The sequence below is a fragment of the Aegilops tauschii genome, chromosome 7 (assembly GCF_002575655.3).
Source record: "Aegilops tauschii subsp. strangulata cultivar AL8/78 chromosome 7, Aet v6.0, whole genome shotgun sequence".
NCBI classification, from domain to species: Eukaryota; Viridiplantae; Streptophyta; class Magnoliopsida; order Poales; family Poaceae; genus Aegilops; species Aegilops tauschii.
In genome coordinates, this window is record NC_053041.3 from 598,781,058 (window position 1) to 598,808,177 (window position 27,120).

Here is a 27,120-nt window from a genome sequence, read left to right on the forward strand (position 1 = left end):
CCCAAATATTGAGCGGGAAGGGAGCCAACAACGGCGGCCAATTTGTAAGGGGACAGCTAGTACAAGCTATCCTGATAAAAGCGGTCTTCGCCTGCGAAAGGCTCTGGTGGTGACGCCGTCTTGGGCTCCATGGTGACCTCCGTCCTGCTGGCCTGCTGGTCTTGGTCTTATTGCACTGATATGGAAACCTTTGTCTGATGCCTTGGTACTCCGCGCCTGCGCTTGCCCCCTTGGCACCAAAGAGGAAACAAGGACGCTGGCGCCCGCCTGGTGTCGATCGTCATGGCTCACGTCACGAGAGCCTCGCGAGGTTTGCCCCGCCTTGATATCTCCGCTCCTCGCGAGGCAGCCTGGTGAGGCCGCTCCTGAGGAGGTCTTGCGTCGTCCGCCTCGCGAGGCTTGGCCCCTCGCGAGGGTCTCAAATGCCTTGTCGATGAAGATGGGCCGTACGGCCTGCTAGCATAGCCACGCCGTGGGCCGCAGGCAGGCAAGTTTGAGGACCCCCGTTCCCAGAACGCCGACACTCGTCAGCGCCCGTTAATGGCCGGACGGCCGTCAACGCAACCTACCGCCAGGGGTGGTGGCGGTAGCCTGTACATCTCTACCGCCAGGGCCTCCGGCGTAGCTAAAAGGGTCAAATCTCGAAAATTTTCCATACCGGGGTCAGATCCCGATTTTATACGCCGAAAGGGTCAAAACACAAAATTTGGCCGCCTCCGGCCGCTCAGGTGTCAATGCCATCAGGGTTCTCTCAGCACAACAGGGGAGCTCATGGTGCAATAACTTTGGAGATCCGAAGCAGAGCAGAGCAAGGGAGTCTGAACAAGTTCAGTATTGACATGAACATCAAGTCAGAGAAGCAAACCTGATCTAGGCTCACAACATCACGCGAATGTTTTAGGTTGTGGTGTAGGAGGTCATGCCTGATTCCTAACATCTCCAAACTTTGTGAATGTGAGTGTTGTATCAATCATAAATTAATAAAAAGAGTGATATTTCTAAAGAACCACTCTTTAGAAATATCACACATCATTCAGATATCTAGTCATCACATCAAGCATCAAGAAGTTCCTCAGATATTGAACTGCTACAACATTAACAGGATAACATCTACTAGTATAGACCTCTCACACGAGGAGAATATCCTGATTAAAATTGTTCTTAATAGTTGACTGAGAAAAATCAAAGTAATGGCACATATACACCATACAAGGTACAATAACATGTATGTTTTGCCCTCATTTATTCCACAAGTACTAGAAAGTGCAAAATGGCGCATGATGAAATGGGGAGACTGGTAAACTCCATAACTGCATTATTTATATGGGATTTGCCGACAGAATGATGGATGGAGTAAACCTTGAGTAACAAGGATAAGCTGCTATGGCGTAACGTGGATTCAGCTAAAAGCTCAGATCTTTGATCCCAGTAGATTGTTGACTGAACAAACCACTACACAAAAGAAAGAATTGATCATTAAACAAATGATGGTTAAATTTGTGGGAAAAAACATGTGCATATAGACGTGTTTCATCATACATCACAGGAGTGTAAGAAAAATACAAGTAAAATCTGGAAAAAGTTTCTGTAAACACACGTACCATTGGGGAAGACTGGCTCCACTCTCATGGTATCCGTTTGCCTCTTACCATGGGCCGCTTTAGTTCCTCCATCCCAGGACAGCCTGTAATCCATACATTTTGTATTTCTGAAATTGCATTTTCTCCACCAATTGAAACGATATCTGCACAGTTCTCAATCGATAAATTCTCAAGTGATGTGAGGTTAGTGCTCCAAAGGCTGCCCGGAATGGATGTTATATGCCGACATAGAGAAATCTCCAATGTAACAAGGGACGTAAGGTTTTCTAGGCAGTCGGGAACCCATGCAGAGATATCCCCACATTGAGCTAAGGCGAGCCTTTGGAGGGAAGATGGTAAAAAGAATCCGTTCTTCCAGCTGAGTCTACCACAACCAGAGATTTCCAAATCCCTCAGAGAAGAAAATTTCCAAAACCTTTCACCGGGCAGGGACTTTAAACTGATACAAAATTTAATACAAATTTTCTCAATGGCAGGTATATAATCTTCTGCTAGGAGATCGTCCATAGTTGACAGCTCATGACACCAAACAATTGATAGGGAAGCAAGAGATGGGAATGCTCTAGAGCCGCCAGTGTTTTTCAAGACCTGTCCTGATTGTCCAATGATAGATGTAAGAGATTCACAATTTGAAATCTCCAACTCCTCTAGTGCTGGAAGATTCCACATTTGTAGTTGGATGGATGTGAGATGGTAGCTTGACAAGAAAAAGTAAGTGAGGGAGCAGCAGTCGATATTGTCTGCGAAATTGCCACAACTATGCTCATAACTATAATCATCCCCCCTACCCAGCACAAGCCTCTTGAGAGAAGGTGCAACCAAACTTCGGAAAGATATATTTGGGCACCCTTGCACCGTGAATTCTTCCAGGCAACGGAGATCCCCAAATCTTTCAGCTGGTACTGAAACTAAGTTCTTACAATCTTTAATTGTGATTTCCCTAATGGCGGGTACACAATCTGGATGTAGAATATGTTCGAGGCATGATAAATTTTGGCACTTATCAATGACCAGCTCTGTCAGGACTGGAAAAATACCAGTGATATCATTAGCGTTATCAACTAACACCTCAAGTATCTCACTTGGGTTTATATGATCTGAGAGACTCGATGCTGACCACCTTGGAAGTGACACACCTGGATAACCATTGAGGAGCAGAATCTTGAGGCAGGTAGGAGGTTGTAAAACTCGAAGCACTTCTATGTCATTGTCCTCTGGAGACCTCAACCCATACCATGACAGGTTCAACATCTCAAGATACTTCTTATTCTGTAGTTGGGCTTCTGCTGCATGCTCCTTGCTTTGCTTGTCAATATTATACATCACCAATTCACCGAGTTGGTTAATATTCTTTATACACCTAAATGCTGATCCCTGCTCACCATTGGCTACATCAACACTAACTTCATAATAAAGTTCTCTCTGGAAACTTCTAAACCTTGAATTACATTGAAATCCATGTGATTCCAATCTCTGTAAGCATATCAGACTACTGAAGTCATCTGGCAAGCTTTCTAGAATGCATTTCTCTAGACGCAGAATCTGCAGGTTATAGAGCCGACAGAACTCGGCGGGGAGACTCTTGAAAGGTGAAGCGCTCAAGATTTGAAGGTACCGAAGATGCTTCAAGTTGCCAATAGCTGGTAACTCATTAGTTGAGTCACAAACAATCACACGCAGATACAGAAGTTTACTCAACCATTTTTCCATTAAACTAGCTGGAGTTTTTTTGTTCGCTAAAGGCTTTTCGCAAAGAAGGGTACGTAGCTTTGTTAAGTGGTATAGACTCAACAAACTGGCGTTGTCGATGTCTCCGCCAAAGAGGATTGACAAATGGCGAACATTAGGAGGAATATCATTGAAGTCACTCTCTCTTTCCACGATGAAGCACTCATGCTCTGAAACTTTCTGTGCCATGTCATGCAGCAAGTCATGGATTAAGTATTTGCCATGTACTTCTTGAAAAAAGGACCTATTTAAAAGGTCATTGAAGTATTCACAGCCAATATCTTGAAGTGGAGTATCACCTTGAGGTTCAACAAAGCCTTCTGCCACCCAAATTTCAGCTAAACGATCCTTTTGAAATTGGTAATCTTTGGGGTACACTGCACAAAATGAGAAGCATCTCTTCAGACGGAATGGTAAGTACATGTAGCTCAACCGAAGAGCTGGCAAAATTTCAGTCTCCTCCTGGCTCAACTTCCACAGTTCACTCTCTAGTACATCATTCCAATGTGCTACTTGAAGGTTCATTCTTAATATTCGCCCAAGAGTTTTGGCAGCTAAAGGAGAACCCTGTAACTTAGGAACTATCCTTCTACCAATGTGCTCTAACTCAGGATCATTATTACTGGAACTCCCAGACTCAAAAACACATACTTCGAAAAATTTCCAGAACGCATCATCCTCTAAACCTTCCAATGTAATGGGGTCCATCGTGCCCACTTTGTCAGCAACCTGTGGGCTTCTAGTAGTAATCAACATCATACTTCCCGGCAGTACATTCCTTAAAGGTGCACAAAACCTGTTCCAGTGCTTCCTATTTTCCTTCAAAACATCGTCCCACATATCATCCAGAACAATCAATAGCTTTTCAGTTCTCGCAATATCAGAAAAAATCTTCTGAAGCAAATTCAAATTTTCTGTAGTTGCATATTTTTCAGAACAAGACTGTATAACCTCTTTAGTTAACCTCTTCACATCAAAGTCATCTGACACGCAAACCCAAATTATTTTGTCAAAATGGGACTCCACTTCTTCATGACTGCATATATGTTGAGCCAGAGTGGTCTTTCCAACACCCCCAATTCCAACTATTGGTAGAACAAGAAGATCTGATATTCTTGATTCATTACCAACTTGATTTCTTGCTGATGTGCTAGTTGATACATCAAGTGCACTATTTCCTTTCTGGCGTTTGGGATGAGCATCGCTACTATTTCTCGGTGCACAAAACAACTCAATGATCTGCTTTAGCTCCATGTCACGACCAAATATTTTTGTTTCATCTGGGAAAGAGCTAGTCTCTGGCCTGACTGATTTGTCAAACCGTATTGTGATATCATGTAACCCCATACCACGGAGGTGCATGGAAATATTATCTAGCCTTTTCTGAATACTATCCACTTTGTTAAAGCTTCCACGAATGACACTATTGAAGAAGTCCATGAATGAAGATTGGCTTCCATTCCCATCCACTTTCACCTTCAGCATGTACCATCTGAACTCATCAAGAAGGTCTTCTGCATCATACACTCCATCCCTGAGTTTTGGAAGGAGCTCTGCCACATAATGCTTGTGGCTCCTCCACTCTGCTCGATCAATGAGTTCATACATTGCGGGAAGAGTATCCCTAAGGCATTGTAGGCCATTCTTCAATCGAAATAATTCCTCATCGAGCCCTTGCTCGTTTGTACCGCTAAATTGTGATAAAATAGTAGATCTAGCCCACTGAAAAAGATAGTCACACTCTTTGAAGCCACTAATAACCCCAATAGCATCCATTATACCGATGGTGACTGGAGTATGAAGGCTGCCTTCCACCCTGTTGACAAAAAAGTGGAGAGAATGAGCATAGCTGGGTATTTTCCCACATATTGTTTAGTATAGAAAAGCATAGTTGTGCAGTTACCCTTAGCTTACATGTATAAAGAAGGTGTTATGAATTTGAGTGTCTTAAATAAGTCACTGATAATCAACATTTTTTACGAATTTGAGAGTGTTTTAAATAAGTCACTGATAATCAAAATATTTTTAAGAATAAGGTCAACTTGTTCGAAAACAAGAATTATACAAGAACAGAATTAGGGCAACATTTAACGAACAAAATTATTCTCTTCTTGTAGCTGGACGATGTTTAGTGCCCGGTTACCGTCGAAAAATTTATTTGCTGCCCAACTAACCCATGACACTGAAACATGTGTTCCTTGAATTTGGAACTAATGGATTGAAATAAAAATGGATATCATTCTAAGTTGATACAGTCTCAGTCTGATTTAATTAACCTCAACATGTATGTTTTAAAAAGAGGTACTATGTTAATGTATGTCCTTAAACCAATCCTGCAATGGTAGCTGGATATGATAAATGTCACATATCTATTACTATGCTAATTACAAACTCTCTAGAAATTCCAAAATTAACCAGAAAAAATGAGGAAAAATCTTAGCACTCCAACTCATGAAACTGACTTATAAAGATTGGGTTAAGAATATTACTCCCTCCGCCCCAAAATAAGTGTCTTAATCTTAGCACTTATTTTGGGACGGAGGGAGTAATTATTATCAGTAGGCACAACTTCCTAAATATGTATCGAGTGAAGCGTTCCCTGTTGATATCTACATAACTATTTCCTCCCTTGGAAGATAAACAAACAGTGTGTCTGAGTAGTTGGCCAGCATAAACCACATGCAAAGAGCACATATCATAATCATAAAGTCTGGATGCTAGACAAGAGAAGATAAATTTCAACTTGATCAGCTACTGTGGCACATGATATAGCGGTCTGACTTGCTTGGCACTACGGATATTAGAAAGCAGATATGCTGGTCGATCAAACGATCAAATATACTACTGGCAGAACACGAGAGAAAGTGGAAACTAGCTGATATTAGCTGTTGCGGAAGATGAGACTCAGTCTCTCTTAAGTATTATCAGACAGGGCAACCAACATTAGCACCGACATGCTGGATTGTGTAGTGGTAGCGGAGGCCCTCCCCAATAACACTCATGAGTTCGTTGATGTCAGAACTAAGAAAGTGCATACACTTTGGTTTCTGCTAGCTGCGGTGCTTAGGCCTAGCTGAGAGTAATAATACTCATGGAATGAGGTGTCTCCAAGAGAACTCTTCAAACCGTCAACGTCATTCCTGACAACTGAATAGATTCGGCGACTGCTGCCATGGCAACTAAAACCTAGCTGAGTAAAACTCCATACTGTCTACATTTAGCAAATTCCCAATTTAGAGGCAGCGCTTGATGCATGTCGCGCCAAAAGCCCAAAATGTTAGCAAGGACTTGTTGGGTGACAGCACCATTAGGGCCAGTTTGGACTTTGGAGGGGTATTGCTTGGTAAATCTTTCCTATTTAGGTCAAAATTTTGAACTAAATACCGAAACTTTACAATGAAATGATCCCTACAATAACATGTTCAATAGATTCATGTAGGAAATATTAAGGTAAAACTAATTATATATTTATTAGAGCTATATGTCAGACACTTAGTTTTTTCTTTGGAATATGGACATATGACATGTATATAAGAATAAGGATATGCCTTATATTTTGAAATGATGGCAGTACCTGATATATAACTTGCTATGCACCCAAAATTACTTTCTCAGTTCAATAATATTATGGTTTCAACATTTGATTAATATATGATTATGTTCGGTAAACCGTTCTTCAAGCTATAATATTGTAAGTACTTAAGTTGCAACAATTCAAAAATATCCCAAATTCCCAATGACAAAAGGTAAAAATTCTAACAACAAACAACAACAACAAAGCCTTTAGTCCCAAACAAGTTGGGGTAGGCTAGAGGTGAAACCCATAAGATCTCACGACCAACTCATGGCTCTGGCACATGGATAGCAAGCTTCCACGCACCCCTGTCCATAGTTAGTTCTCTGGTGATACTCCAATCCTTCAGGTCTCTCTTAACGGACTCCTCCCATGTCAAATTCGGTCTACCCCAACCTCTTGACATTCTTCGCACACTTTAGCCGTCCGCTATGCACTGGAGCTTCTGGAGGCCTGCGCTGAATATGCCCAAACCATCTCAGACGATGTTGGACAAGCTTCTCTTCAATTGGTGCTACCCCAACACTATCTCGCATATCATCATTCCGGACTCTATCCTTCCTCATGTGGCCACACATCCATCTCAACATACGCATCTCCGCCACACCTAACTGTTGAACATGTCACCTTTTAGTCGGCCAACACTCAGCGCCATACAACATTGCGGGTCGAACAGCCGTCCTGTAGAACTTGCCTTTTAGCTTTTGCGGCACTCTCTTGTCACAGAGAATGCCAGAAGCTTGGCGCCACTTCATCCATCCGGCTTTGATTCGATGGTTCACATCTTCATCAATACCCCCATCCTCCTGCAGCATTGACCCCAAATATCGAAAGGTGTCCTTCTGAGGTACCACCTGCCCATCAAGGCTAACCTCCTCCTCCTCACACCTAGTAGTATTGAAATCGCACATCATGTACTCGGTTTTAGTCCTACTAAGCCTAAACCCTTTCGATTCCAAGGTTTGTCCCCATACGCATACGCATCTAGAAATTTGCAATAGTGGTCAATAACCCATACGCATGCATAAGCTATATGTGTTAATACACTCTCTGAAGGGACATCTAAGCCCCTATGTGGATTCTGGTGTAAATGACAAGTGGTTAACGGACTAGTGAAGTTTACAAGTTGTATGAATAGGTGTTAGTCCCATGGCTGAAAAGAAAAGGCTGTCAGGGACCCCCTAAGAAAAAAAAGATAGCTAGTTTAAATTATGCATCTTATATTATGCTTGAGTAAAAGGAAAGCCAGACTATTGAGGAGGGTTTACGTGGTGAACAAGGGTGTGAGATTCATATCTTGCTTGAAAGAGAGAACCCCAAGAGAAGATCTAGAGAGAAGCCACGGTTTTAACCCGGTCTTTGCACTCCTACTGAACCTGGAGGTCCCGGATGGGACTTCCGGGTGACCAGATTGTTCATCTGGTAAACCAAACGGGGCTCTAGATGAGGCATGTAGCCTCTGGATTCGTCCGGAGGCTCGGTCCGGATACGTTCTGGAACTTCAGGCAGGAGTTCAACCTAGAAGTTCCATAGAGAAACTATAGACTAGTTCGCAGAGAGCAAAATGGCAGATTCAGTGGCACCATACAAATGGTCCACGCCTTCTTCCCCACTTGGAGTCCAACTTGAGCCATAAAGAACTCCCTCTTCTCACCATTTTTGAATCTTCAAAGCTTGATGAGATCCTCCCCCGGTGCTCTAAAGCCTTCGTGCCTTCGAGGGGAAATGAAAGAGCCAACCCCTTTGGAACCCCTAAACGGTTGGTGTTGCCCGAAAGCTTCCAATTGGAGATTTGTGCTCCAAGAAAAATTGTGAAGTTTTGTGACCACCTCAACCTCAACTACTAGTGTTGGCCGAGCCTCGAGGAGAAGAAGGAAGAGACAAGGCGACGTGAGGTGCTTTGTTGGCCTCCCCCTTCCCAATAGAGATTAACACCCCTCCAAGGAGGTGAACTTCGAGATAAAAACTTTGTCTCCATCATACAGTTATTTCGTTCCCAAGCCTTTACTTCGTTTTGGTGTTGCTAGCTTGCATATCTTGTGGTTTCCTTGTGCTAGTTGTATCATGTCATACGGGGCGATTCATTTAGTTGCACACTTAGAAAACTTATTATTCTACAATTTCTAAAAGAAATAACAAGATATTAAAAATGGTAGTTGTATATTCACTCTCCTCTCTAGTCCAAATCTCCTTCACTCCCTTGCTTAGAATGTGGATAGGATTTTTCACAATTTTACCAATCTCATTTACGCAAAGTTTGACCATCATATATTTACACAAATAAGTGAAATACGTATTGCAAAAAGAAACTGAAGCTACTTATCATCTGATTGTGATAATAATATTTGTGTAACAAACTTGAATAGTTGTACATCCTCTCTAAATTATGATCAATTTTAAACAGAAGGAGTAATAATTTTTAGGCTGAAATAATGTGCATACCATAACTGAAATATGACAACACTCTAAAATACAACCTTACATATTTGGCACGAGTAGTGCCAAACATCCAAGTAAGAATGCTAAATGAAAATGCTCTAATTCATGATATATTAAATGGCAAATTTGTGTCACAAGATAACCTTATATTTGAGTTCCTCGGGCCATAGTCAAGGATGTTCTCCTTGCTTGTCTGGGTCACATTTTGAAGCTCCCAAATATCTCTATCTGCATGCCCTCCAATAGCACTAGGCGCTGGGTTCCTAAAACATTCAAATGACAAGTATAGGGTGAGTAAAATCACATGATATGTACTCCTTGGAAAGGAAAAGGGGCAGATATAATATGTTTACCTAATGATAGGCTTGTATTCATAGTCGATGGGTTCAGCAGTTTCCTGGTACATACTTGCATGCGTCGATCTATCATCCCCTCCCACCTCGTCAGGTGTTGACTCAAATCTAGTGCCACCATCATGGACCCCCATAGAAGCTGAGGAGATCACCAACATATCACAACCTTTTAGATAAAGGAGAATGGTACTCCCTCCGTCCCATAATGTAAGACGTTACTCAAAAAACGTCTTACATTATGGGACGGAGGGAGTATTCCTTTATGTTACTGCAATACGCTGGACAAGCCATTTAAAATAGTCAATTCCTCACTCAAACAAAATTACTATGACAAAATACTTGGTTTTGAAGGTATTTCAAATATTTGATTATCAAAACATAAACCTGAAAAATGTACAGCTTACGGTATTTTCGTTTAGAAATTCATATTATTGGAAAATCATTTGTAATATTGATAATTTGAAAACAAATAATTATATCTTTTCAAAATCTGTAGTTGGGAATTTTGAATGACACAACACTAAGTGCTATTTTGTGTGTGTGTGTGCCCGCACATTTTGTTGATTTGCATAAAATCGTTCTTTTGGCACGTTGATCCCCACTGAAACCTGGTTGCCTCAGAGGAGTAGGCATCCTTAGAAGCCAAACATAATCCATAGATGATGAGGGTTAGAATCCCCTCCATTTGATCCGTAGTGAAATTTGAATATTTTCTAAACAGACAAAAAAATGTTTTAAATGAGATGCTTACCTGAGGAGGTCGTATATTGGTTGTGGACCAAGGCCTGCATGCTTTGGGCCTACAAACAACAAAATTGCAAAGGTTTAGGAGTAATAGCTATGTGTTTGATACTTCGGACTATGATATTGTTACCATGGGGATCTGCACCACACCGGTTGCACCAAGGAAAACAGCTAACGAGCTGATTTCATCCATCATAAGAAAATAGTAATGGAGTGATATACATGTAGCAAAACTCTTTGAAAATTTTGTAGTCATATACTCCAGTAATGTATTAAGAGACACATAAATCAGATTTTGATAATCAATTATTTATTGGAAGTTGGCACACCAAACAAATGCTAGCGCGCTAGTTACAAAATATTTAATGGGAGATGTACATAAATGAATTTTGCATTTATATTACTCTATATTAAGGTTACTAATTTGTATAATTTTTATGGGCCATGAAAACAACACGATTTAGGGTGCGTTTGGATCTCAGGCAAGGACTTGCTGTTTGGTATTGCTAAAAAATCCTAGTTTTTTATGGCATTTTTGCCCTTAAATGCAAAAAAAGGTTGCTGATGATGCGAGCCAAATTGGCTGTCTCATGTGGGCAAGCACGGACAAAGCATCTGGTTTTGCTATGCATCCAAGGCGTATAGGTGTCCACATGTCTTATCTATAATTTTAATTGTTAAACATCTCAACTAACCGAGTCAAACATGCTCGTCTATCTCGCAACCAAACAATGAACCTTGCTCCCGTGGACTATAGCACAACCTGGCTAGATGCCTATCTAAGCTACAGTAGCTAGAGATCCACGTTTAGTCATGAGAAAATGTTACGCTGAATTAGTACAAACCCTATTATATACTTACTTACAGATATAAATACTGTAAAACCCTAATATCAAATACAATATGCAAAAGTAATACTCCCTCCATTTTAAAATATAAGGTGTATTAGTTTTTTTAGAAGTCAAAAGTTTTTACATTTGACCAAATAAAATATGAAAAGATATCTCATGACGAATCTAATAATATAGATTAGGCATTCTAGTTATTCATATTTTGTTCTATAAGCTCGGTCAAACATAGAGAAGTGCCTTTTCCGAAAATTAATACACCTCATATTTTGGAAAGGATGGAGTATGACCAAAAGAGATTTTTCACCAGGGTAGCTTTATTTTTAGCCAAAAGGTTCATTAAAAAATTGTTCATCAAAATAATTTGCAATGGCTAGAGTGAAAAAGAAAACATCGCTTATTTTTCAATACCTCACACGTAAGTGACAATTTTTCAATATCAATCATCTTAAGTGCATTGACAATCTGGCTTATAGTAGGCCTTTTCTGCCGATCAGATTCCACACAGCTTAAAGCTATTTCGATGCATGTCTTAACTTCTTGTGATATGTGTGACCACATCGTTGCATGTACCCTTTTTTGCCACTTCTCACATACCTGCAAAATGAAACGAAATGTTCACATGTTGCATCCCTAGAGAGCAAGAGTAAGTCACGGCGTAACTTTATATGGAAAAGCAAGTGGTCACGATTCAGAAATTATTTTCTTACAGACTCAATGAATTTGAGTGAAGTAGTATCTCCATGATCATTGTAGCCTTTGCGTCCTGCCATTATTTGTATAATTATAACACCCAAACTGAATACATCATATTTTGGCGAGATTTGATGGTTGTTGATGTGTTCTGGTGGTATGTATCCGCTGCATGGTATCAAATACAATTACTTTTGTAAGGAAATTATATAGAAGTTGATTACTTCTCGGTAGGTATGAACTCACAGTGTTCCATAACATGTTGTTGTGGTGTAGGTTTCTGTTGACGGAAAGAATCTTGATAAACCAAAATCGCCAATTTTGGGCATCATGTTGTTGTCCAGCAATATATTCGCTGGTTTCAAGTCCAAATGGAAAATGGAATCATTATGAAGATGATTTAAACCCTCACAGACTCCCTTAATTATTTTGTAACACGTGTCCCAATCAAGTTTGCATGACTCGTCTGCAGACATAAACATGAAGTGTATTACCAAAAAGTAAATGAAGAGATTAATTAAAATAGATCATAAATTAGGGGAAACAAGTATTTCTCTTTCTGCACCATAATATTGTCTAAGTGAATCACAATCTTACCAGAGACGTGTTTGTCAAGGCTTCCACCCTGCAAGTATTCAAAGCAGAGAACTCGTTTGTCCTCGCTAGCAAAAACGTATTTTCCACCGTGTTCAACATATTCACGCCGTGTTTCATGACAGTAGCCAACTAACCGCACAATATTGTGATGTTGGACTCTCATGAGATTAGTGCACTCATTCTCAAACTGCTTATCACTGTCGTATTCTGGAGGCATGTATTTAAGCTTCTTCACAGCAATCTTTTCCCCGTTGTCCAATACTCCCTGGTAAAGATCTCTTATTAATATCGTGCATGGGCTCTTGTAACTAGCGGACATCTTGTTTGATAAAATAGAATTCCCAAATATAAAGAAGCAAGTAACAATGATACCTTGTAAACCACTCCATACGCACCATGACCAATTACGCGGTCGTCAGAAAAATTATCAGTAATCTGTCTTAACAACTCGAACGAGAATGGCGATGTCGCCCCACTTGTGCTGTTCAACATTGTATTCTCTATCTCCTAGTACCACAAAGACTTGGAGCATGTGGTAAGTGCATGTGTACGCATATGGATAAGGGGTACATGCAATAAATTTCTCAAATGTATCAAGTAGTATAAAAAATGGTCGGTAGTGTCACAAATGTGAAAATGTGATAAAAATTTAATTGGGGTAAGTGGTATAATAAGTATTTTAAGGGTGAAACTTTCATTTACTCTAAGTAACATTTACAAAGCAGATGTATGTATTATCGGAAGACAAGAAGGAATTGGCATGTCGCGGTAGCTTAAAAATGAAGTGATTCTTCAGCAATTCAGACAGATGTAGCATCAAGCTAATAACTAAGAACATGGTGAAATTGTACCACTGGTCCACAACAATGGGCATGGTATGTACTCTATGACATAACAAGGTACAGCCGAAGCAAGAGCTTGCCTACCTGGGGTGGGCTGCGCTGAAGGTGGAAGAAGAGTTGGACCAAGGGAGCAGAGGGAGAGCTCAGGAGGACATGTGCCCCAAAACACAGATCCAGCCGGTGCCCAAAGATCTGGACTCACCAAATCGTGTCCAGAGTTCGGCATTCATCTAGGGTGTGGAGAGAATCGGCAAAGCAACTTCCGCTCGCTCATCTCCGTCCCGCGGCCGCCAAGAAATTGCCCCGTGCGCTCGGCGGTGGGCCGGCCTTCTAGCTGCGCGTGGTCAGAGAGAGGAGCTCGACGGGACGGAGAGGAGGAGGCCGGGTGGCTCGCGCCGCCGGCCCGAGCGTCGGGTCGAGGCAGAGACCGCGCGCGGATGGGGTCAACCGGTCAAAGGCGAACGACGGCGGAGTGGTAGCTGTGGCCGTGTGGGTGGGGGGAGTCTCGGGGGAGTGAGTGGCCTTTTTTATGCAGGTCCCCGCCAAGGACAACTCAGTTCACCTTTGCTCCTCCATCTTCTTCTCTCGGATGCTTATTCAAAAATACACCCTCTGTAAACAAATATTACTGGAAACGGGCAGGCGCTTTGCTGCGTCACTATAATTGTACTAGAACAATGCCCCGTGCGTTGCTAAACATTGTAATACGTTAGCTTGTGATTTACCTGTCAATAATATTGTATCATGATCATGTTACGAGCCTGTAGCAACGCACGGCCATTCTACTAGTGTTTCCTAATTACTCAACAATTCTTAGCCACTGCCACACCACCTCCAAATCCATGTTGTCGGGAGAAGGAGGGGCGGTTGACGATGGGTTACAATCAGATCAAAAAAATTTAAATCCACACAACGTCGTAGAGATTGTTGTCATTGCAAGCGCCTAGTCGTGAGATAGTTTGATCCAGCGCATGTCGTGTTGCGTCAGGGAAGAGGGCCGGGGTTGAGAGGAAATGGGCCAGGCAATATTTTTGAAAGTGTAAAACTGAACAAGGGTTATGAATCATGAGAGGGATCATGTGGTATCAGAGGCCTTCAGAGATCATCATCTGTTGCATTGTGGACGTACCGAGGAACGCAAGCCGAATCCTCTATAAATAAAGATTGATAAAGCTGAACAATCTTTTTCGAACCGTGAAAAGCATCCGGTAAATTGTTTGTAACCGGACACTCCGCGGGGAAACATAACGGCCCCGGTGACGGTTCTATGTGTTAGTTGTGAGTCAGGAATTTTTAAAGACACCACTGATTTTGTGCAAAAATTGATGATGTTTTAGAGATTTTAGTGCATTTGCCACACAGAGACAAAAAAGCATATGCCATAGGGAACGGATCGAACTGGAAAAGGTCGTTGCACTGCGCATACGAGCGACAGTTGCAACACGCCGAGACGTTTTCTCCCTCCCTCCCTCGCTTTCCCCCTGTCAGCTCCCTCCCCTTTCCCATCATCCTCGGGCGGTCACGCCAAGAAGGTCTCCTCCCTCCGCCCTCCTCGATCCGAATTCCCGGCCCCTCCCCGCTCGATCCCCGCCCCCGCCGCGGCCGCGGATCGGCCATTCGCGCCCGCCATCGCCCCGGCCTTCCCCTCGCCGCGGGGCGCTCGCCCGGAGGGCCGGGGTGCAGCCGAGGCCGAGGCGGGCGGCAATGCCTGAGCCGCCGGCGGGCCAGCGCTTCTCGGGCCTCCGCGGCGCGCGGTGGCGCGCCGATCTCGGCGTCCTGCCCGGCTCCCCCGACGTCCCCACCACCGAGCTCCGCCGCGCCGCCGCCGACTCCCGCCGCAGGTCAGCCCCCCCTCCCCGTTTCCCGCAATGCTTCCGGTCACGGCCGGCGGAAGGCTCGGTTTCTTGAAACGCTAGGCTACGCGGAGAGTGTGTCCGCTTCCGTTTCACGGCGCCTGTGGTCGTCAGATCAACCGACCGAATCCTCTGCTTTGATCGGCGCGTATGAGAAAAAGAAGAAGATCAAAATTCAGGCATTGGCCCGGTCTTTCTGGGAACGGGCTATTGCTACCCTGCCTCAGTGTTTGATTCGGCTCAATGTTAAGGAGCTCGCCATTGCGGTGCTGGACTGTAGTGAAGCTACGTGCGTAGGCTTTATATACGTGCTACTCATCGTGAGAAGTTACATTTCTCTGAAGATTCATTTACCTAGTTATTGTTTCAAGGAATTTGTAGATCACTTGTTATCGTAGGGGGGAAATGTGCAAGTCTGTTAGCTTCGAGGGTTTTTTTTTTTTTTTTTGCGAGGGAGCTTCGAGGGTTTTGACTCCTGGCCTGCAATTGGTGCTTGTTGTTGTAGATATGCTAATTTGCGGCGGCGGCTGCTGATAGATCCCCATCTCTCCAAGGATGAAGACGGTGCTCCTAATCTTGTTGTGGAGAACCCACTATCACAGAACCCAGGTGGGTAAGCTTTTCCTCAACTTGACGTTGCTTGCGGCACCGAGCTTCCACTTAAATTCCTGTAGATTTAGGCTGTTACATCAGATACTCTGGAGCACCTTGCTCACACCACAATGGTTGCTGATAAAAATTGATGATGATCTGTCACCATCTCTCTGGTTAAATGGTTGGTGCTAGATGACTCAGGGGAGGCAGGGTGGGATCAGGATGATAAAGTGGTAACGTGTTAATTCAGATAGCCCTTTTTATCTGAGTTGCCAACAACCATGTCTCACCGCAAGCCCTCAGCTGATAATTGACCGGTTACAACCAACAGAACATGCTGTTGTTCTTCTCAGCAGTTATTCATTTTCTTGGTTCCACGTGTATCCTCGGCAATACAAGAAAAATATATCTTTCACGCGTTCTCTGCAATTTTCACGAATAGCATGAAAACATTCAGTTGCATCAGCTCTTTTTTCTTCTTCTAATCATTTTGTACATCATGGATGCAGAAAGCACTTGGGGTCAATATTTCAGGAATGCGGAACTAGAGAAAATGCTGAACCAAGACCTGTCCCGACTCTATCCTGAATTGGGGGAATTTTTCCAAACAACCACATGTCAGTCCATGCTTGAACGCATACTGCTAGTATGGAGCCTTAGATACCCAGAGTTTGGATATAAACAAGGTAAGTCATCGGTGCGTATTCAGCTATCGTGCACTTCTCATATGGCCTAACATTGTGGAATCCAACTAAGGCTGCAGAGCCTACAATATGTTATACCTAAGAGAATTGGTTTCACAGGGCTCTTATTTATTACTCCCTCCGTGACAAAATGTAAGACGTTTTTTATGCCCTATGCAAAACCAAAAAAACATCTTATACTTTGGTACAGATGGAGTAGTATTTAATGCTGAGCCATTCTTTTCAAGATATTTTGCAACCACAAACTGTTTCTTAGATATCTGTAATATATTGATGATGTAATACTGGTAGATTCCATGACATAAGCACATTGAACTTAAGTTTGTTTATTAAATTAAGTAGCATTATTTTTGCCATATAGGTAATAATTGTGTAGGTGCACATCTTTCCCACATGTGTAACTCAGCATGCTATTTTAGCTGCTACATAATGTTTTAACTTACTAGGGGTTCCTCATGTTACCTCCTAATTGCACTAATACCCATCTATTTTTGTTGCACAATTGACAACAGAAATCACTTCTCACTTACAGGAATGCATGAACTCTTAGCTCCTCTGTTCTATGTCCTTCACATTGATGTGCAGCACTTTAAACAAGTTAAGGAGCTTCATGAAGAGCTTCTTGGTGACGATTTTGATGGCCAGACATTTCCAGATAGGTTTTTGCTGAACAGGAGTGACAGGGCTAACAATTCTGAGGGTGGTGCAGCTAAAATTAGAAGTTTGGACGAGCTTGATGCTGGTACTAGGGACCTCCTCTTGATAAATGATGCATATGGAGCAGAGGGTGAGCTAGGTATCATTTTATCTGAAAAGTTCATGGAGCATGATGCCTATTGTATGTTTGAGAATTTGATGAACGGGTTGATGAATGGTGCACAAGGTGTGGTTGCTATTACTGATTTCTATTCTCTCAGTCCTGCATCAGAATCAAGCACGGGTTTAACACCTGTAAGGGAGGCATCAGCTGCGATATATCACTTGCTTGCTAGTGTGGATTCCTCTCTTCACAGTCATCTTGTGGAGTTGGGAGTAGAACCTCAGTACTTTGCACTCCGATGGCTTCGAGTCCTATTTGGTCGTGAATTTACACTCGACAATCTTCTGTTTATTTGGGATGAAATCTTCTCTTCTCCAAACCATTCATATTGTACAGACATAAAAAATCGGGGAGACTATCAGTTTAAGGTTTTATGTTCTCCCCGTGGTGCCCTGATTTTGTCAATGGCAGTCTCAATGATGCTTCATCTCAGATCCTCCTTGCTGGGAAGTGAGCATGCGACTTCTTGCCTGGTGAGATTATTAAATTTCCCTCAAGATATTGACTTGAAGAACTTGATTGAGAAGGCCAAGTTATTGCAGTCATTAGCTCTAGAAGCAAATCTTCCGTTGTCTCCTCTGACAGGAAAATCTCCCTTGACTCCACCCAATTATTGGGAAGAGACATGGAAGATGCTTCAGATGTCAGGAGACAAACGAAGTGGTGGTTCAACTGTTAGGATAAAAGGACGGGGATTTTTAAGAAGAAGCGTGTCCGACACCGAATCAAATGTTTCTAGAACAAAGGGTGCCAATGTTGATAACAGCAATTCAACTTCAACTAGCCAGCCTGAGCCTATTATTGATGAACTGAACACCACTGATATAGTTCCTGTCAAATTGATAAACAGTTTACCAACCATGCCTATAGTACACCAAAAGGATTGTGTTGGTCAAGGTACTGCAGAGATCGTTAGAAGTACCTCAAACAGTCTATGTGAGGCAGGCCCGCATGATGGTTACCGTACAACTTCTGCCAAAATTAGAGATCGTATTGATGGAGCTCGTGAGTATTTATCAAGGAATAGGCCTCCATCCTTTCGGCGTCGTACTGATCATGACCATGATACCCGTCATGAGGAAGAACCATGCGTTTCCCATGGCGCCAAGGTGGTTAATGAGCCAGACCCACTGTCTGTGCATAATGATAAGACTGACGAACCCTGTCAGAGTGATGGTAAGACTGATGAATCAGCAATTACAGATCAAACATTTGAATCGGTGGATTGTCAACCAAATCAGGAGCATAGCATATGTTCTGACGTAGGCCCAAGTTTGAAGGTGGCTGATAAGGAGTTGGTCGGAACATTAAGGTCTTTTGGCGAATCAATGGTTGAAAATATTCAGGTAAGCATGCTTGACTAAAGCTGCTGATCGTAAAATTTAAAGTATGTTACTGCCACCTGAACTTACTGCAACACATCACTGTTATTTTCGTAACGAGTCAATGACATATATAGCTCATACCTAATTGAAGGTTTTGCTAAAGCTCCTACTTTATGTTGGTGCTCTATAGATCTATATTCTGCTAATTTTAGATAGTGGTGGATTCATTTTTACAGTACACTTCATCTATAAATCCCCTGTTGAGTCTCTTATACAGAATAATAAAATTGAATTGTATCTGTTGTTAAGTTTACAACCCGAAGCTCAGATCATGAATATCACTCTGAATAATAAGTGTGTTCATCTGTTTCTAATGTGCTTTTATTCAACAGGTTATTGAACTACACTTTCGACCAAATTCACACATGGCATCAGTGCAAAATGGTCCCGGAAGCACAGAGCAAGCCAAGGCGCTTGCAGCCCTCGAGGAACTCAAGAAGATCAGTGATCTTTTACGTCGTGTTTAACTAGTACAACGTTTATCTGTTTTGGATCTTAACTAGTACAGTATAACTATCTCTTTTGTACACGTTTAACTTTCATTTGACAAGACCTCCAAATCAATTGGCTAGTGGTGCAGAATACATCTTTTCTAAGTAGTGTGTACATGATCCAGTAACCTGATAAAAAACATAATTGTATAGTTGATCAAATCTTGGCTGGCTGTAAATAATGACTGTACATTTGATCAAATCTTGGCTGGCTGTAAATAAGTGGAGCTGCAATGATTTTCTCTATTGCTCAGCTTTTCTTTGGCCTGCTCTTGACCAATGATGGATTTGCAAAAAAATGCCGGTGTCCTTTTCCATTTCATATTCTTTTGAGAGAAAGCAATATGGTGCTTTTATTCATTATCAAAAAGTGTTACATTGTTCATCAGTCCAGTTGTCTATCCATTGCACTGGCTTATTTTTCTCGATATTAATCAGATCTAAGATGCCCTTTGGGTGTCTTTATTAAAAAATATGTATCTGATTCTTGGGGGAACTAAGAACCTGCTGCTGGTGGCCATTGTGGCCGCATCAGATTATTTGGAACAAAATTAAGAAACTAGTGCTAGCAGGCATTACAAGCCATTTGTTCTGTAAACATTGAGCTTGGACACATATGGCAAGATGGTTTGATTTAAATCATTTAATGACTCCTGTAAAAAAGAGCATGTTTAAGCCACTTCTCATCCAAGCCACACCACAGATTCACAGGTTACCCACAAGGCGCAGCAATGAGATCAGAGTCACCGGGATTACAAAAACTGGGATAGCAAAAATTCGAAGGACCAGTCATGGACAGTGCCTTTGTAACAACTGAGTGGGTACACACAGATAAATTCAGTTAAACAACCAAAAGTTGATACGATGCTGCAATTTTTCTCATTCTACAAGTACAAGTACAGATGCTCCCGCGTATGCCAAACAATCTTCTTCCTCTCCAAGCTATGATTCTGATCCCATCGTCCTGCAAGCAGTGGATGCAAAGGTCAACTCTGTCCAAAATGATTGCAAGATGAAGCATGACAGATGCCACCGAAAGATTCTTATGGAACGGAAGTTGCAGACCCTGATTTTTGCGTTGGCCAAACTAGTTGAGGAAAGCTACTATTGAAGTTCATGGTATAAATCAAACTAGGCAGATTATACATCTCTTAGTGATCTTGGAAGCATGTGAGGGACATTGGCATGGTCTCCCAGCTCCAACAACCTATGTCCAATATGCAATCGTAGATAAACAGCAGGTCGTCCTCATAAAAGCTCTCAATACATGGATGCATCAGGATAGTTCTTACAGGGATTGCCCCTGAGAATGAGTAACCAGGAAAGCTGAACTACAATTACCTCTAAAGAACAACACATAAGGACAAGTACAAAAATGAATTCTCAGAAGGCTCCGATTCAAGTGAACTCAGCCTCCTAGGTAAACTATAGCTAAATTATTATTTTTTTTTTGATAAAAGAGAGCTTTCTCTCCGATTTCCATTAAGAGAAATCACCAGGTCTTACAGAAGTAAAAAAGAAACATGAAAGCTACTATGGCATCTCTCGGAGATCACTGGCTATTGAGGAAGAGGGGAAGCCATCCCTTCCCCTCCCATTAGCCCCCAAAGCAGGACCCCCAAGAGATCTAAGGCCTGGGCTCAAAGCAGGTCCCAGCACCAGATTACAACAGAGTTTGAAAACAGAAACATCCAAAGGTGGCATACAAACTGCTCCTCTAACAGGTATCAAACATCATACATTTTTATTCTTCCCAGAGACAAAAGACTGGAGGAGGAATCTAAGTTGAGATGTGACTAGAATCTAAGTTCTTAATGTGTCTTGTCACACACAAACCAAAAGCTGCTGAACAACATAGTTGTTCTAATTCTACAGGATATGCCAGGGGATAATAACAATTTAAAAGGCTAATACTCAGTTAATCACACCAACATATTTCCAAACAGGAACCTATTAGTTATTATGCTAATCAACCAATCGGCTGGTGGAAGCCTCTGGGACTCACCACCAACCTACCACTTATAACCAGAGTTCCAGCTTTGCAGTGTATTTATACTTGACTTACTCGGGTAATGCAAAAAAAATGAATCTACTAAAGCGAGGAATTGGAAATTCAATCTGAAGGGCACACCAAATCCCAAGCATTCAATTTCCCCGCCCCTTCCTCCTCGACCGATCAAAATATTGGGCATAGATGAGCAGTCGGTTAAGCCTAGCACTACACTTTCAGGAAACAAAATATCCATACTTCTTTGTAACTGAAGAAAGTAGTATGTATTGGCATGGTACCAAGCACCAAGATCATAGTTCCCACTTGGACAAACTGAAACATACACCCATGGCCTTCATGAAAAGCTAAAATCTCAGCACAGTTATTAATTACTGAAATCCAAAATCATACAGCAGATCAACGGAAACCCTCGGCACGAACTACACGGCCAAATGATTTCTTTCTGATAACCAACGGAAGCAGTCAGTTCCTAAAACTTCAATCGCCCAAAAAGCTTACCGTCCATGCCGACGAGCCACCCACGGGGGGTGCGGCGCGCTCCTCAGGCGACGGCGACGGGCTGCGGGGCCGCCGGCGGCTTCTGCGGGGGCTCCTTGGCGTCGGCGAAGTCCTCCTCGTTGTAGACGACGGTGAGGAAGAGCGAGCAGGAGGGGCAGCGCGCGATCTCCTCCCCGAGGCGGAGGTCGGCGAGCGTGATCTGGAAGAGGTCGCCGCAGGGGCACGGGTACGTGTACGCCCCCAGCTCCTCGCTCCACTCCATGTCCTCGATCTCCACCTCGTCGTACGCCGACATCGTCGCGCGCCGCCGCGGCCCAAACCCTAGCTGGCTCCGGCAGAAAGTCCTCCGATGGTTTCGCGCCGCCGCCACAAGCGCAAGGAAGGAAGGAAGCGAGAGGCCGCGTGCGAGGGGGCAAAGTGGAGGACGTTTCTCTGCTGTCCCCCTTGCTTATCTTGTTATTTACGAGAGCGAATTTCACATAACCCCAACTTTATGGAACATGGCAAAAAAAAAGATCACATTTTTGGAGTTACTATTATTAGTCATAAAACCATATTTTTACTAGTAGTAAATTGACCCCAAATATCCCATGTGATGTCAAAATTAACCGGCGAGACCCCACTGTTGGGGAACGTAGTAATTTCAAAAAAAAATCCTACGCACACACAGGATCATGGTGATGCATAGCAACGAGAGGGTAGAGTGTTGTCCACGTACCCTCGTAGACCGAAAACGGAAGCGTTAGCACAACGCGGTTGATATAGTCGTACGTCTTCACGATCCGACCGATCAAGTACCGAACGCACGGCACCTCCGAGTTCAGCACACGTTCAGCCCGATGACGTCCCTCGAACTCCGATCCAGCCGAGTGTTGAGGGAGAGTTTCGTCAGCACGACGGCGTGGTGACGATGATGATGTTCTACCGACGCAGGGCTTCGCCTAAGCACCGCTACAGTATTATCGAGGTGGACTATGGTGGAGGGAGGCACCGCACACGGCTAAAAGATCAAGCGATCAATTGTTGTGTCCTTGGGGTGCCCCCTGCCCCCGTATATAAAGGAGCAAGGGGGGAGGTGCGGCTGGCCAGGGAGGAGGCGCGCCAGGGAGTAGGACTCCCTCCCTTCCTTGTTGGAATAGGAGAATGGGGAAAGAGGTGGAGGAGAAGAAGGAAAGGGGGGGCGCCGCCCCCTCTCCTTGTCCTATTCGGACTAGGGGGAGGGGCGCGCGGCCCTTGCCCTGGTCGCCTCTCCTCATCTCCACTAAGGCCCACTATGGCCCATTAACCCCCGGGGGGTTCCGGTAACCCCTCCGGTACTCCGGTAAAATCCCGATTTCACCCGGAACACTTCCGATGTCCAAATATAGGCTTCCAATATATCAATCTTCATGTCTCGACCATTTCGAGACTCCTCGTCATGTCCGTGATCACATCCGGGACTCCGAACAACCTTGGTACATCAAAACATATAAACTCATAATATAACTGTCATCGAAACTTTAAGCGTGCGGACCCTACGGGTTCGAGAACTATATAGACATGACCGAGACACGTCTCTGGTCAATAACCAATAGCGGAACCTGGATGCTCATATTGGCTCCCACATATTCTACGAAGATCTTTATCGGTCAGACCGCATAACAACATACGTTGTTCCCTTTGTCATCTGTATGTTACTTGCCCGAGATTCGATCGTCGGTATCTCAATACCTAGTTCAATCTCGTTACCGGCAAGTCTCTTTACTCGTTCTGTAATACATCATCCCGCAACTAACTCATTAGTTGCAATGCTTGCAAGGCTTAAGTGATGTGCATTACCGAGTGGGCCCAGAGATACCTCTCCGACAATCGGAGTGACAAATCCTAATCTCGAAATACGCCAACCCAACAAGTACCTTCGGAGACACCTGTAGAGCACCTTTATAATCACCCAGTTACGTGGTGACGTTTGGTAGCACACAAAGTGTTCCTCCGGTAAACGGGAGTTGCATAATCTCATAGTCATAGGAACATGTATAAGTCATGAAGAAAGCAATAGCAACATACTAAACGATCAAGTGCTAAGCTAACGGAATGGGTCAAGTCAATCACATCATTCTCCTAATGATGTGACCCCGTTAATCAAATGACAACTCATGTCTATGGCTAGGAAACATAACCATCTTTGATCAACGAGCTAGTCAAGTAGAGGCGTACTAGTGACACTATGTTTGTCTATGTATTCACACAAGTATTATGTTTCCGGTTAATACAATTCTAGCATGAATAATAAACATTTATCATGATATAAGGAAATAAATAATAACTTTATTATTGCCTCTAGGGCATATTTCCTTCAGTCTCCCACTTGCACTAGAGTCAATAATCTAGTTCACGTCATCATGTGATTTAACACCAATAGTTCACATCACCATGTGATTAACACCCATAGTTCACATCGTCATGTGACCAACACCCAAAGGATTTACTAGAGTCAATAATCTAGTTCACATCGCTATGTGATTAACACCCAAAGAGTACTAAGGTGTGATCATGTTTTGCTTGTGAGAGAAGTTTAGTCAACGGGTCTGCCACATTCAGATCCGTATGTATTTTGCAAATTTCTATGTCAACAATGCTCTGCACGAAGCTACTCTAGCTAATTGCTCCCACTTTTAATATGTATCCAGATTGAGACTTAGAGTCATCTGGATCAGTGTCAAAACTTGCATCGACGTAACTCTTTACGATGAACCTTTTTTGTCACCTCCATAATCGAGAAACATATCCTTATTCTACTAAGGATAATTTTGACCGCTGTCCAGTGATCTACTCCTAGATCACTATTGTACTCCCTTGCCAAAATCAGTGTAGGGTATACAATAGATCTGGTACACAGCATGGCATACTTTATAGAACCTATGGCCGAGGCATAGGGAATGACTTTCATTCTCTTTCTATCTTCTGCCGTGGTCGGGCTTTGAGTCTTACTCAATTTCACACCTTGTAACACAGGCAAGAACTCTTTCTTTGACTGTTCCATTTTGAACTACTTCAAAATCTTGTCAAGGTATGTACTCATTGAAAAAACTTATCAAGCGTCTTGATCTATCTCTATAGATCTTGATGCTCAATATGTAAGCAGCTTCACCAAGGTCTTTCTTTGAAAAACTCCTTTCAAACACTCCTTTATGCTTTGCAGAATAATTCTACATTATTTCCGATCAACAATATGTCATTCACATATACTTATCAGAAATGCTGTAGTGCTCCCGCTCACTTTCTTGTAAATACAAGCTTCACCGCAAGTCTGTATAAAACTATATGCTTTGATCAACTTATCAAAGCGTATATTCCAACTCCGAGATGCTTGCACCAATCCATAGATGGATCGCTGGAGCTTGCATATTTTGTTAGCACCTTTAGGATTGACAAAACCTTCTTGGTTGTATCATATACGACTCTTCTTTAATAAATCCATTAAGGAATGCAGTTTTGTTATCCATTTGCCAGATTTCATAAAATGCGGCAATTGCTAACATGATTCGGACAGACTTAAGCATCGCTACGAGTGAGAAAATCTTATCGTAGTCAACACTTTGAACTTGTCGAAAACCTTTTGCAACAATTCTAGCTTTGTAGATAGTAACTCTACTATCAGCGTCCGTCTTCCTCTTGAAGATCCATTTATTTTCTATGACTTGCCGATCATCGGGCAAGTCAACCAGAGTCCACACTTTGTTCTCATACATGGATCCCATCTCAGATTTCATGGCCTCAAGCCATTTCGCGGAATCTGGGCACATCATCGCTTCCTCATAGTTCGTAGGTTCGTCATGGTCTAGTAACATAACCTCCAGAACAGGATTACCGTACCACTCTGGTGCGGATCTTACTCTGGTTGACCTACGAGGTTCAGTAACAACTTGATCTGACGTTTCATGATCATCATCATTAACATCCTCACTAATTGGTGTAGGTGTCACAGGACCCGGTTTCTGTGATGAACTTCTTTCCAATAAGGGAGCAGGTACAGTTACCTCATCAAGTTCTACTTTCCTCCCACTCACTTCTTTCGAGAGAAACTCCTTCTCTAGAAAGGATCCAAATTTAGCAACAAAAGTCTTGCCTTCATATCTGTGATAGAAGGTGTACCCAACAGTTTCCTTTCGGTATCCTATGAAGACACATTTCTCCGATTTGGGTTCAAGCTTATCAGGTTGAAGCTTTTTCACATAAGCATCGCAGCCCCAAACTTTAAGAAACGACAACGTTGGTTTCTTGCCAAACCACAGTTCATATGGTGTCATCTCAACGGATTTAGATGGTGCCCTTTTTAACGTGAATGCAGCTGTCTCTAATGCATAACCCCAAAACTATAGTGGTAAATCGGTAAGAAACATCATAGATTGCACTATATCCAATAAAGTACAGTTATGACGTTCGGACACACCATTACACTGTGGTGTTCCAGGTGGCGTGAGTAGTGAAACTATTTCACATTGTTTTAACTGAAGGCCAAACTCGTAACTCAAATATTCTCCTCTACGATCAGATTGTAGAAACTTTATTTTCTTGTTACGATGATTCTCCACTTCACTCTGAAATTCTTTTAAACTTTTCAAATGTTTCAGACTTGTGCTTCATTAAGTAGATATACCCATATCTACTCAACATCTGTGAAGGTCAAAAAATAACGATACCCGTCGCGAGCCTCAACACTCATCGGATCGCATACATCAGTATGTATTATTTCCAATAAGACGGTTGCTTGCTCCATTGTTTCGGAGAACGGAGTTTTAGTCATCTTGCCCATAAGGCATGGTTCGCAAGCATCAAGTGATTCATAATCAAGTGATTCCAAAATCCCATCAGCATGGAGTTTCTTCATGCGCTTTACACCAATATGACCTAAACGGCAGTGCCACAAATAAGTTGCACTATCATTATTAACTTTGCATCTTTTGGCTTCAATATTATGAATATGTGTATCACTACGATCGAGATCCAACAAACCATTTTCGTTGGGTGTATGATCATAGAAGGTTTTATTCATGTAAACAGAACAACAATTATTCTCTAGCTTACATGAATAACCGTATTGCAATAAACAAGATCAAATCATATTCATGCTCAACGCAAACACCAAATAACACTTATTTAGGTTCAACACTAATCTCGAAAGTGTAGGGAGCGTGCGATGATGATCATATCAATCTTGGAACCACTTCCAACACACATCATCACTTCACCCTTAACTAGTCTTTGTTCATTCTGCAACTCCCGTTTCAAGTTACTACTCTTATCAACTGAACCAGTATCAAATACCGAGGGGTTGCTACGAACACTAGTAAAGTACACATCAA

The 27,120-nt window shown here is 42.6% G+C and overlaps 3 protein-coding genes across 5 annotated transcripts; 1 reads left to right on the plus strand and 2 right to left on the minus strand.

The window, feature by feature from the left end:
* Nucleotides 1-1,053: 1,053 nt before the first annotated feature.
* LOC109781751 (putative disease resistance protein RGA3) lies at nt 1,054-13,985 on the minus strand. Of its 2 annotated transcripts, none has more exons than XM_020340355.4 (11): nt 13,504-13,985; nt 12,950-13,084; nt 12,578-12,842; nt 12,227-12,446; nt 11,998-12,148; nt 11,699-11,884; nt 10,447-10,495; nt 9,696-9,834; nt 9,486-9,605; nt 1,602-5,145; nt 1,054-1,452 (listed from the first exon to the last, which is right to left on the minus strand). In XM_020340355.4, exons 2-10 carry the CDS (start codon nt 13,067-13,069, stop codon nt 1,626-1,628), a joined length of 4,770 nt encoding a protein of 1,589 aa, XP_020195944.1. In that variant the 5' UTR covers nt 13,070-13,084; nt 13,504-13,985; the 3' UTR covers nt 1,054-1,452; nt 1,602-1,625. The 2 variants fall into 2 exon arrangements, with proteins under 2 accessions (XP_020195944.1, XP_020195945.1); XM_020340356.4 differs by having other exon boundaries at nt 12,950-13,099; nt 13,504-13,963.
* Nucleotides 13,986-14,835: 850 nt separating this feature from the next.
* Nucleotides 14,836-19,519, plus strand: LOC109781752 (TBC domain-containing protein C1952.17c). 2 transcript variants are annotated; one of them, XM_020340357.4, is made up of 5 exons: nt 14,836-15,260; nt 15,778-15,881; nt 16,376-16,552; nt 17,103-18,736; nt 19,108-19,519. In XM_020340357.4, exons 1-5 carry the CDS (start codon nt 15,124-15,126, stop codon nt 19,240-19,242), a joined length of 2,187 nt encoding a protein of 728 aa, XP_020195946.1. In that variant the 5' UTR covers nt 14,836-15,123; the 3' UTR covers nt 19,243-19,519. The 2 variants fall into 2 exon arrangements, with proteins under 2 accessions (XP_020195946.1, XP_020195947.1); XM_020340358.4 differs by lacking the exons at nt 14,836-15,260; nt 15,778-15,881 and having other exon boundaries at nt 17,083-18,736.
* Nucleotides 19,520-20,018: 499 nt separating this feature from the next.
* Nucleotides 20,019-22,214, minus strand: LOC109781753 (diphthamide biosynthesis protein 3). The gene is made up of 2 exons (XM_020340360.4): nt 21,776-22,214; nt 20,019-20,230 (listed from the first exon to the last, which is right to left on the minus strand). Exon 1 carries the CDS (start codon nt 22,068-22,070, stop codon nt 21,819-21,821), a length of 252 nt encoding a protein of 83 aa, XP_020195949.1. The 5' UTR covers nt 22,071-22,214; the 3' UTR covers nt 20,019-20,230; nt 21,776-21,818.
* Between the last annotated feature and the right edge of the window lie 4,906 nt (nt 22,215-27,120).